The sequence below is a fragment of the Somniosus microcephalus genome, chromosome 12, assembly GCF_052327205.1.
Source record: "Somniosus microcephalus isolate GS21.2 chromosome 12, FLI_Smic_1.0, whole genome shotgun sequence".
Classification (NCBI taxonomy): domain Eukaryota; kingdom Metazoa; phylum Chordata; class Chondrichthyes; order Squaliformes; family Somniosidae; genus Somniosus; species Somniosus microcephalus.
In genome coordinates this window covers 172,431,135-172,443,312 of record NC_140998.1, presented here as the reverse complement: position 1 = coordinate 172,443,312, position 12,178 = coordinate 172,431,135, and the positions used below count along the sequence as shown (strand labels likewise).

Genomic DNA, 12,178 nt, shown 5'->3' with positions numbered 1-12,178 from the left:
TTATTCCCTTAAAGGTACATACACAACACTAATCACCTCCTGTTTGAATGTTTCCCATTGTTTGTCACTGTCCTATCCGCTAATTTTTCTTTCCAGTTTATCTGGACAAGTTTCCTTTTTTATCAGAGATTGGCTTTTTTTTCCAGTCAAGCACCTGTGGCGTACCGATCACAGAAAGGACACAATCCACTTTTCAGTCCGTAGACTATAAATCAGGCGTCATGCCTTTAAGAAGGATCACACCTTTAAGAAACTCGATCTGCAACATAGTTAAGCCCAGAACGGGGGAGGAGCAGTCGAAGCTGTGGACTGATGAAAAGCAGTCGGACTTGGTGTAGTCTCTGACGCCATTTTGTGTTCAACATGTAGCCTCAACAATTAAACCTTTTCTGTTGAACCTCTCCAAGTTCAGTATTTTTTGCTAGGAGTACGTAGACTCCCACACACCTTTATTTTGACACTTCCCCTCCTTTTCAATTTTTCTATTGAATCTAATGGTGTTGTGGTCTCTGTATCCCAGATGTTCCCTCACTCTTGGCTCACCTACTCGGCCCACTTCATCTCTTGGAATTCGAGGCACCGCCTCATTCCCTGTTGTACTAAAATCAGACTGTTCCCAAAGGCACGTGCTCGAAACCCCTCCCCTTCTTTGCCACTTACAGTACTCTCCCTAGGCTATCTTTGGATAACTAAATCACCCATTATTAGGGCTGCGTCGTTCCTGCATTTTTTTCTCATTTGTCTCCATATCTCCTCTGTCTCTTTCCCACTGTTCAGTGATCTATAATACACACCCCATACACAGTTCCCTTCCTATTCCTTAACTCTAACCTAACCGGTTCAGTTTTTGCACCATCCCTGGGTTCTAGTGCTGTAATGAAATCTTTAACACTCCTGCTCCTCATCCCCTTTTTGTTCCTCCTCTATCCCCAAGAATGTTCAGCTCCCAGTCCTGCCCTGGTCTAATTCATGTCTCTGTTGATGCCGTTCTATCAGACCCTCCCCCACCTCCATGGCAATTGGTGCCTCTCTTTACACACATCATTCAAACTACTTTGCATTTATGTACATACAATTCAAATCACCGTTGGCAATCTACTCCTTTTACTCCCTCCTGAACTGTTCTTTATACTTTCCTGTTTTTCTCTCGTATCTTTGGTATGTTCCTTATTCCTTTGACTTCTCTTTGCTTCTGTTTTTGTTTACATTATTCCCACAGAACTAGTGACTGAGTGATTGGCCCCAGCCCTGGGGTCCTAAGCTTAGCCCCTCCTGCTCTGTGTGGCTCAGTGCAGACTGAACACTGAAGCTGGGCCCCTCCTGCTCTGTGTGGCTCAGTGCAGACTGAACACTGAAGCTGGGCCCCTCCTGCTCTGTGTGGCTCAGTGCAGACTGAACACTGAAGCTGGGCCCCTCCTGCTCTGTGTGGCTCAGTACTGACTGAACACTGAAGCTGGGCCCCTCCTGCTCTGTGTGGCTCAGTACTGACTGAACACTGAAGCTGGGCCCCTCCTGCTCTGTGTGGCTCAGTACTGACTGAACACTGAAGCTGGGCCCCTCCTGCTCCATGTAGCTCAGTACTGACTCGGTGTATTACCTGCACACATAGTGGGGTGCCCTGAAGATGTGTTGACAATGGGGAGAATCTCCTCATTGATGCTCACGAAATGGTACTGCAGTTATATTGTAGAATATATGGCTGTTCCCCGCTCAGTGTTGGCCCTGCCCTTGCCCAGCTCCTCGTTTTGTTTCCAGTCCCCCTCAGCTCTGATGGGAATGTTTTCTTATAATGGTGTGACTTTTTTGTTTTCTCTTTTCATAAATGTTTGTTAAATTCCTGAATCCTTTGAGTCTAATCGCCTGACGATCTGGCTCCTATTGTTTGTGCTGCGTTTGGCTCCATTGATGGATTTTGTTTCCCAGAGGAACAGGACTGAGGGAATTAACAGGGAGACGGGGAAAGTTCATTGTGTGTCTTGTATTGAACATACAGGAAGCTCTGCATTACTCTGATAAACCCAGGGCAGCGATTGCAGCCATACTTGTCACAGTCTGACTCCTGTTCAAATTTATTCATTTTTTTGTTCGTGATATATTTTCCTGTTTATGGTTTTCTTCCCCCTTCCCACCAGCCAGCACCTCCCCCCGGACCGTGCCTCCCACGTTTGGCTGCAGACTTGTTCAAAGCTGTGAGGAGCTCGGCTTTACCTGATGTCCCATCAAACACTCCCAGGGCAGGTACAGCATAGGTTAGATACAGAGTAAAGCTCCCTCTACACTGTCCCATCAAACACTCCCAGGGCACGTACAGTGTAGGATAGATACAGAGTAAAGCTCCCTCTACGCTGTCCCATCATGCACTCCCAGGGCAGGTACAGCACGGGTTAGATACAGAGTAAAGTTCCCTCTACACTGTCCCATCAAACACTCCCAGGGCAGGTACAGCATGGGTTAGATACAGAGTAAAACTGCCTGTACATTGTCCCATTAATGTGATTCACCCATAATTGAAGGAAATACACTGTCAATGACCATGAGTCATCTCCAGGCATGAGAAGGGAAGAGAAGTGGTTATAATATCGATTTATCCTGGAAGTTGAATGTTTTATTTGGATGTTAATTGGTCTCCTGTCATTTATTATTGATTCGTCTCCCAGACAAGCTCCCCTTCAGGCTACGATCACCATTCCATAAATAATTCCTGATTCAGATATAACATTGTGATGTTGCTGGTTTTATAATGTCCCATATAGCAGTGACCAATCAGCCCCCCAGAGGCTGTCTGTTTCAATTATACCCCATAGTTTAGGGATTGTTGACCATGTCAGTGCCACCCAGCAATACAACTCGCAAACATCACCACCACCAATCCCCAGCAGGCTCCCCTCCCCCACTATGTACCAGCTAATAGTGACGAGGGGCATTGTAATGGTGACACAAGAGATGTAATCGTGATGGGGCATTGTAAAAGTGATATGGGACAGTGTAACGGTGAGGGGGCGTTGTAACGGTGACATAGCACTGTGTCTGAGGGAATCACCAAACCCCTCTCATCACTGGGAATGACCACAGCGGTGACTTGGTGCTGTAATTCTGCGAGTGTTTTGCCGTTAGTAACACTCTTGTTCGCTCTGCGTAGCGTTCGATCCAGTCATGTCCGCGTCAGCCAGCTGCTCTTTGTGTAGGCATCAGCTTTTGCAGCCCCCATTCGCAATCTCTGTGCCTGGGCTGTTAAAGAGCTGAGCGGGGGACAGGCTGAAATCATTCGTAATGGACACGTGCTGGAGCAATGGCAAAATAACTGAGTCTTCCTGTAAGAAGTAACCATGTGATATACCGGCACCGCCCTCAGCTCACGGCCCGATGGGTGTGTGTCTCTCACTACCATCCCATTGTAACTACTCGTTGTTTTGTATGTCAGCACCTTAGGCATTGAGGTTCAGTTTTCACAGAAAGAACAACTCAATCAGGGCATGTGGTCCAATAAAGATCCTGCAAAGGACTTGTGTTATTTTGCAGCCGTGGCCTTGGTCACTGGCCTTTATTCCGGGCTGGATTCCAGTTGTTTACTGTGGTTGTCGGTTGAACATGTCCTGTACCAATTGCACCCACTGGAGACACTGCCTTCAGCAGCAGCCGTTCCCTGGAAACTCAGGACACTACTCAGCCTGAACATTGTCTGACCGAGGCCAGTCTGAGTCAGCCTTCAGAGGGACAACTGGTCTCCGTGTCCTTGAGCTCGACTAATAGGGAACCACATCCAGTGAGGGTGCCGTGTTTATTGATTATAAATAATATATAAAAATACAGCCATCAGAAACAGTGGGGCATGGATCCAGCGTTATACACGGAAACCCCACCCCCACAATAATTCAGCGCAGCCTAGACCCCCAGTACAGACTCCAGGGTGAAACAGAGTCTAGTGTTTAACCAACACGCACGCTTTCAACACGCTCACAAATGCAGCTGGATGCCGCGCCAACATGTCCTGGAAATCAGCGGCTGGATGGCACGTCCAATTCAGGTCCACATCATATCAAGTCTCTGATCCAAATGAGTTTCGAGAATGGATTGGCCTTCAGCCGTGTCAAGCAGCAACATTTCGGAAAAAATCTGAAGTTTTCGACGGCATATACCGAGCGGTCCCTCCACTCGACCGTCTGTCGTGGCGATGCTGGTGAACGGGGCATGAAGCCGGCACACTTGTTTACTTTGTTCGCTGGATGAGTTCCCACCTCCTCCGCTTGTTCAGTTCGCCTGCCTGCTGGAGTCGGCCGGGTGCAGTGAGAGTGCCAAGGCAGCAGCTTCGATCGCAAACAAGTGCTGATCCCCCACCTCTGGGCAGGTGGAGTGCATGAACTGTGCCAGTCTGAGCAGGTACTCCAGGTTGTGCCCCAAATGGCCTCTGCACCCAACGATCTGCCTGGCAATGACGGCGGTCTTAGCCGGCCCCAGATACAGCGGGTTCTGAGACGTGGCGATATAAACCAGGGCCAAGGTGCTGGCACGGGGCTCCGACCGCTGGGGGAAGAATTCCATGGTCTTGCACACGTATTCCCCAAGCACACGCTCCCGAAGGTTCAGGTACTCCAGCGCGGTCCGGATCTGATTAGCCCGCACCTCGTAGGCCACTCCCCATGTGTCGGCCTGAGCAGGTGGAGAGAGACACTGAGATTAGACTCAAACAGCAACACGTGGACAGCTCCTTCATCAAACAGCAACACCTGCTCGGGGGCCGGGGGCGCACGCTTTCGATCCCGGGCTGACACGGAGTTGGCCGATCTCAGCCAGGCGTTCCCGCTCCTGATCATTGGACACGGGCTCCCCTCCCCACGCACCAACTACTGGTGGGCTGCAATGCTCCCCGTGCTCAAACACCATGTGGTTAACACATCAACAGTGGCCACGTGGCAGGGCTGCCAGTACCTGCGGAATACAAGCCTAGTCTGTGCAACATGTCCTCATACTTTAACCCTTTTACCCTGGTATTATTCTGGTGACTCTGCGCTGCTCCCCTCCAAGGTTAATGTATCTTTCCTGAGGTGCGGGGCCCAGAACTGAACACAGTGCTCCAGACAGGGTCTGACCAGAACTCTGTATAACTGTAACATAGCTTTACACCCCTTTGTATTCCAGCCCTCTTGTGTAAAAAATAATTTAAAAGGCTATTGGAATGTTGGCCTTTACACATGTCCACCAGCTTTCAGTGATTTCTGTACTTGGACACCTAAATCTGTCTGCTCATCCACAGTTCCCAGCCTCTCACCGTTTAGAGAGAATACTCTGATCTTTCTTTCTTAGATCCAGTTGATTAGTGGGGAATATATTTGCGGTTATATTAAAGTTACTGCGTAATAGCAAATTGTTGTTTAGGAAGCAAAATTATTAATTGAGTAACATGCAGTATCTGTGACTCGGACCCAGGGAATGCAGTTCAGAGTTTCACAACACTACCGCACCGAGAAACACTTACATCAGCCTCTTCCACTAAAGTGACGACACGGCCAGGCTGTAAAGCAAAAACACAGCAGATTAATGTACTCAGAAAACAAGGAGCAGCCTCTGATTTCAAACCAGTTAGTGGAACCGCTCCTTCCACACCCCCAACAGCCAAACACCACCCCACCCACTCCCTCACACAGTGAGGGGACGGGGGTCTGTGATTCCCCCACAGTGAGGGGACGGGGGTCTGTGATTCCCCCACAGTGAGGGGAAGGCGGTCTGTGATTCCTCACAGTGAGGGGACGGGGGTCTGTGATTCCCCACACTGATGGGACGGGGATCTGTGATTCCCCACAGTGAGGGGACGGGGGTCTGTGATTCCCCACACTGATGGGATGGGGATCTGTGATTCCCCACAGTGAGGGGACGGGGGTCTGTGATTCCCCACAGTGAGGGGACGGCGGTCTGTGATTCCCCCACAGTGAGGGGACGGGGGTCTGTGATTCCCCCACAGTGAGGGGAAGGCAGTCTGTGATTCCCCACAGTGAGGGGACGGGGGTCTGTGATTCCCCCACAGTGATGGGACAGCGGTCTGTGATTCCCCCACAGTGAGGGGACGGGGGTCTGTGATTCCCCCACAGTGAGGGGACGGGGGTCTGTGATTCCCCCACAGTGAGGGGACGGGGGTCTGTGATTCCCCCACAGTGAGGGGACGGGGGTCTGTGATTCCCCCACAGTGAGGGGACGGGGGTCTGTGATTCCCCCACAGTGATGGGACAGCGGTCTGTGATTCCCCCACAGTGAGGGGACGGGGGTCTGTGATTCCCCCACAGTGAGGGGACGGGGGTCTGTGATTCCCCCACAGTGAGGGGACGGGGGTCTGTGATTCCCCACAGTGAGGGGACGGGGGTCTGTGATTCCCCCACAGTGAGGGGACGGCGGTCTGTGATTCCCCCACAGTGAGGGGACGGCGGTCTGTGATTCCCCCACAGTGAGGAGACGGCGGTCTGTGATTCCCCACAGTGAGGGACGGGGGACAGTGATTCCCCCACAGTGAAGGGACGGGGGTCTGTGGTTCCCCCACAGTGAGTGGACGGGGGTCTGTGATTGCCCCACAGTGAGGGGACGGCGGTCTGTGATTCCCCCACAGTGATGGGACGGGGGTCTGTGATTCCCCCACAGTGAGGGGACGGGGGTCTGTGATTCCCCCACAGTGAGGGGACGGGGGTCTGTGATTCCCCCACAGTGATGGGACGGGGGTCAGTGATTCCCCCACAGTGATGGGACGGGGGTCTGTGATTCCCCCACAGTGATGGGACGGGGGTCAGTGATTCCCCCACAGTGAGGGGACGGGGGTCTGTGATTCCCCCACAGTGATGGGACGGGGGTCAGTGATTCCCCCACAGTGATGGGACGGGGGTCTGTGATTCCCCCCCAGTGAGGGGACGGGGGTCTGTGATTCCCCCACAGTGAGGGGACGGGGGTCTGTGATTCCCCCACAGTGAGGAGACGGGGGTCTGTGATTCCCCCACAGTGAGGGGACGGGGGTCTGTGATTCCCCCACAGTGAGGGGACGGCGGTCTGTGATTCCCCAGGGTAAGGGGACGGGGGTCTGTGATTCCCCCACAGTGAGGGGACGGCGGTCTGTGATTCCCCAGGGTAAGGGGACGGGGGTCTGTGATTCCCCCACAGTGAGGGGACGGCGGTCTGTGATTCCCCCACAGTGAGGGGACGGCGGTCTGTGATTCCCCAGGGTGAGGGGACGGGGGTCAGTGATGCCCCCACAGTGAGGGGACGGGGGTCAGTGATTCCCCCACAGTGATGGGACGGGGGTCTGTGATTCCCCCACAGTGAGGGGACGGGGGTCTGTGATTCCCCCACAGTGAGGGGACGGGGGTCTGTGATTCCCCCACAGTGAGGGGACGGCGGTCTGTGATTCCCCCACAGTGAGGGGACGGGGGTCTGTGATTCCCCCACAGTGAGGGGACGGCGGTCTGTGATTCCCCCACAGTGAGGGGACGGCGGTCTGTGATTCCCCCACAGTGATGGGACGGGGGTCTGTGATTCCCCCACAGTGAGGGGACGGCGGTCTGTGATTCCCCCACAGTGATGGGACGGGGGTCTGTGATTCCCCCACAGTGAGGGGACGGGGGTCTGTGATTCCCCCACAGTGATAGGACGGGGGTCTGTGATTCCCCACAGTGAGGGAGGGGGGTCTGTGATTCCCCCACAGTGAGGGGACGGGGGTCTGTGATTCCCCCACAGTGAGGGGACGGGGGTCTGTGATTCCCCCACAGTGAGGGGACGGGGGTCTGTGATTCCCCACAGTGAGGGGACGGGGGTCTGTGATTCCCCCACAGTGAGGGGACGGGGGTCTGTGATTCCCCCACAGTGAGGGGACGGGTGTCTGTGATTCCCCAGGGTAAGGGGACGGGGGTCTGTGATTCCCCCACAGTGATGGGACGGCGGTCTGTGATTCCCCCACAGTGAGGGGACGGGGGTCTGTGATTCCCCCACAGTGAGGGGACGGGGGTCTGTGATTCCCCCACAATGAGGGGACGGGGGTCTGTGATTCCCCACAGTGAGGGGATGGGGGTCAGTGATTCCCCCACAGTGAGGGGACGGGGGTCAGTGATTCCCCCACAGTGAGGGGACGGGGTCAGTGATTCCCCCACAGTGAGGGGACGGCGGTCTGTGATTCCCCCACAGTGAGGGGACGGCGGTCTGTGATTCCCCAGGGTAAGGGGACGGGGGTCTGTGATTCCCCCACAGTGAGGGGACGGCGGTCTGTGATTCCCCAGGGTAAGGGGACGGGGGTCTGTGATTCCCCCACAGTGAGGGGACGGGGGTCTGTGATTCCCCACAGTGAGGGGACGGGGGTCTGTGATTCCCGCACACTGATGGGACAGGGGTCTGTGATTCCCCCACAGTGAGGGGATGGGGGTCTGTGATTCCCCCACAGTGAAGGGACGGGGGTCTGTGATTCCCCCACAGTGAAGGGACGGTGGTCTGTGATTCCCCCACAGTGAGGGACGGGGGTCAGTGATTCCCCCTGTGGTAAACCACTGTTTGTATTCCACTGTGTAAATGCCTGTACATGTCTCGGCTGACTCCTCCCACGAGTCCAGGTGTAAAGGTGACTGCTCCACAGTCCCTCTGTATTCTGGACCGGTCGACCACTCGAGGCACACCTTCATTCTCTTGTTAATAAAAGCCTGTTAATTACTCGCTTAATCTCAGTCTTTTGAGTTATTGGTAGCGCATCACCCCCACAGTGAGGGGACAGGGGTCAGTGATTCCCCCACAGTGAGGGGACAGGGGTCAGTGATTCCCCCACAGTGAGGGGACGGGGGTCAGTGATTCCCCCACAGTGAGGGGACGGGGGTCTGTGATTCCCCCACAGTGATGGGACGGCGGTCTGTGATTCCCCCACAGTGATGGGACGGGGGTCTGTGATTCCCCCACAGTGAGGGGACGACGGTCTGTGATTCTCCCACAGTGATGGGACGGGGGTCTGTGATTCCCCCACAGTGATGGGACGGGGGTCTGTGATTCTCCCACAGTGATGGGACGGGGGTCTGTGATTCCCCCACAGTGAGGGGACGGGGGTCTGTGATTCTCCCACAGTGATGGGACGGGGGTCTGTGATTCTCCCACAGTGAGGGGACGGGGGTCTGTGATTCTCCCACAGTGAGGGGACGGGGTTCTGTGATTCCCCACAGTGAGGGGACGGGGGTCTGTGATTCCCCCACAGTGATGGGACGGCGGTCTGTGATTCCCCCACAGTGATGGGACGGGGGTCTGTGATTCCCCCACAGTGAGGGGACGACGGTCTGTGATTCTCCCACAGTGATGGGACGGGGGTCTGTGATTCCCCCACAGTGATGGGACGGGGGTCTGTGATTCTCCCACAGTGATGGGACGGGGGTCTGTGATTCCCCCACAGTGATGGGACGGGGGTCTGTGATTCCCCCACAGTGAGGGGACGGGGGTCAGTGATTCTCCCACAGTGATGGGACGGGGGTCTGTGATTCCCCCACAGTGATGGGACGGGGGTCTGTGATTCCCCCACAGTGAGGGGACGGGGGTCTGTGATTCTCCCACAGTGATGGGACGGGGGTCTGTGATTCCCCACAGTGAGGGGACGGGGGTCTGTGATTCTCCCACAGTGAGGGGACGGGGGTCTGTGATTCTCCCACAGTGAGGGGATGGGGGTCTGTGATTCCCCACAGTGATGGGACGGGGGTCTGTGATACCCCCACAGTGATGGGACGGGGGTCTGTAATTCCCCCACAGTGATGGGACGGGGGTCTGTGATACCCCCACAATGATGGGACGGGGGTCTGTAATTCCCCCACAGTGATGGGACGGGGGTCTGTGTCTGAAATGCTGTATCGAGGCTCGAACAGAACCGGACCAAACCTTCGAGTTTGGATGTAATGGACCCCAAATTCTGGGAGGGAGGATCATGTTAAACAACATTTTCCGTAGCAGGTTCACTCGAAACAAAACCCCACCTACCTTATCCTGGCTGCCACGGTGATGTGAGTCTCCCTGCCAGAATCTCCTGCTGTATCCGCGGATGAAGCCAATCTTCCTCGAGGTGAATTCAAAGTCCGGCTTCCAGACCAGGGAGCCGTAACCAAAGATCCACAGCACCTGGTCCAGGGGATAGCTGCGATGCTGGGGCAGTGAGCCAGCCTCAGCCCTCTGTACATGCCCAGTCACCTGGGGAGGCATCACTAGCTTACGTACAATTACACTACCTGGGGACTGGACCCTCACTCCCTGTCTGTCTGTCTGCCTCTCCCTCTGTCTCTGCCTCTCCCTCTGTCTGTCTGTCTCTTCCTCTGTCTGTCTGTCTTTGCCTCTCCCTCTGTCTGTCTGTCTTTGCCTCTCCCTCTGTCTCTGCCTCTCCCTCTGTCTGTCTCTCTCTCTGTCTGTCTGTCTCTTTCTCTCTCTCTCTGTCTGTCTGTCTCTTTCTCTCTCCCTCTGTCTGTCTGTCTCTTCCTCTGTCTGTCTGTCTTTGCCTCTCCCTCTGCCTGTCTGTCTCTGCCTCTCCCTCTCCCTCTGTCTGCCTCTCTCTCTGTCTGTCTGTCTCTTTCTCTCTCCTTCTGTCTGTCTCTCTCCCTCCCTGTCTCTCTCTCTCTCCCCTCTCTCTCTTTCTCTCTTCTGTCTGTCTCTCTCACACACACACTCTCTCTCTCTCCCTCTCTCTCTCTCTTAACTACTCACTCTCCACTTCCTCCCAATCTGTGATATTTATTAAAGTTCCAGACAATCAGTGTTCGCCGAGCGGGGCCTGGGTTGGAACCGACCAATCAGCGAGTGGGTCCCGCCCCTCCTGAAACATTCCGCCGAATTGCATCAGATCGCCGGAGAATGACGCGTCAGACCAGGGGGAGAGATTGATAGAGGGGGAGAGGGAGATAGAGAGAGAGGGAAAGATAGAGAGAGGGAGATAGAGAGCGGGAGCGAGAGAGAGAGGGAAAGATAGAGAGAGAGAGAGGGAGATGGAGAGAGGGAGAAATAGAGATAGAGAGAGGGAAAGATAGAGAGAGAGAGGGAAAGATAGAGAGAGAGGGAGATATATATATATATATATATAGAGGGGGAGCTATAGAGATAGAGAGGGAGATGGAGAGAGAGGGAGATATAGAAATAGAGAGGGAGATCTAGAAATAGAGAGAGAGAGGGAGATATAGAAATAGAGAGAGAAAACCTTGACAATGTACAGACTTAGTGAACATAACCTGGCGATCGAAAAAGGTAGACACAGGCAGACCCGGCTACCAAGAGAGGACAGGATATGCTCTCACTGCAGTCAGGGAGTGGTGGAGACAGAGATGCACTTCCTCACAGCTTGTAGAAAATATCAGGGCATCAGGGAGAATTTCTACCCAAAATTCACAAAAATATGCCCGGAATTCAGAAATTTGAATGACGACCAAAAACTCCCATACCTACTAGGGGAAGAGAGAAATTGTATAACACTAGCGGCACACTATGTTACAGCTTGCCATAAACAGAGGGACAACCACTAAATATAAGAAAAGAGTATATATAAATTATATGAAAGTATATTTATACACTCAGGGATATATCTGTTTATACACTGTATGGATAGATCTGTATTTTTGTGAACAAACATGAATGTTTTTCGATGCTTTGGCAACATAAGATGTAACTTGTCATGCCAATAAAGCGATTTGAATTGAATTGAATTGAGAGAGGGAGATATAGAAATCGAGAGAGAGAGAGGGAGATATAGAAATAGAGAGAGAGAGAGAGGGAGATATAGAAATCGAGAGAGAGGGAGATATAGAAATCGAAAGAGAGAGGGAGATATAGAAATAGAGAGAGAGAGGGAGATATAGAAATCGAGAGAGAGAGAGGGAGATATAGAAATCGAGAGAGAGAGAGAGGGAGATACAGAAATCGAGAGAGAGAGGGAGATATAGAAATCGAGAGAGAGAGAGGGAGATACAGAAATCGAGAGAGAGAGGGAGATATAGAAAATCGAGAGAGAGAGGGAGATATAGAAATCGAGAGGGAGATATAGAAATCGAGAGAGAGGGAGATATAGAAATCGAGAGAGAGAGGGAGATATAGAAATCGAGAGAGAGAGGGAGATATAGAAATCGAGAGAGAGGGAGATATATATATATATAGAGAGAGAGGGAGATATATATATAATATATATATAGAGAGAGGGGGGATAGAGAGAGGGGGGATG

General features: G+C 53.1%; 1 protein-coding gene across 1 annotated transcript; it reads right to left on the bottom strand.

The window, feature by feature from the left end:
• Positions 1-3,759: 3,759 nt before the first annotated feature.
• Positions 3,760-10,785, bottom strand: chac1 (ChaC, cation transport regulator homolog 1 (E. coli)). The gene is given in 4 exon segments (XM_086003840.1): positions 3,760-4,288; positions 4,291-4,647; positions 5,474-5,509; positions 9,964-10,785. Coding segments are annotated over 4 exon segments (693 nt in total). The 5' UTR covers positions 10,183-10,785; the 3' UTR covers positions 3,760-4,207.
• Between the last annotated feature and the right edge of the window lie 1,393 nt (positions 10,786-12,178).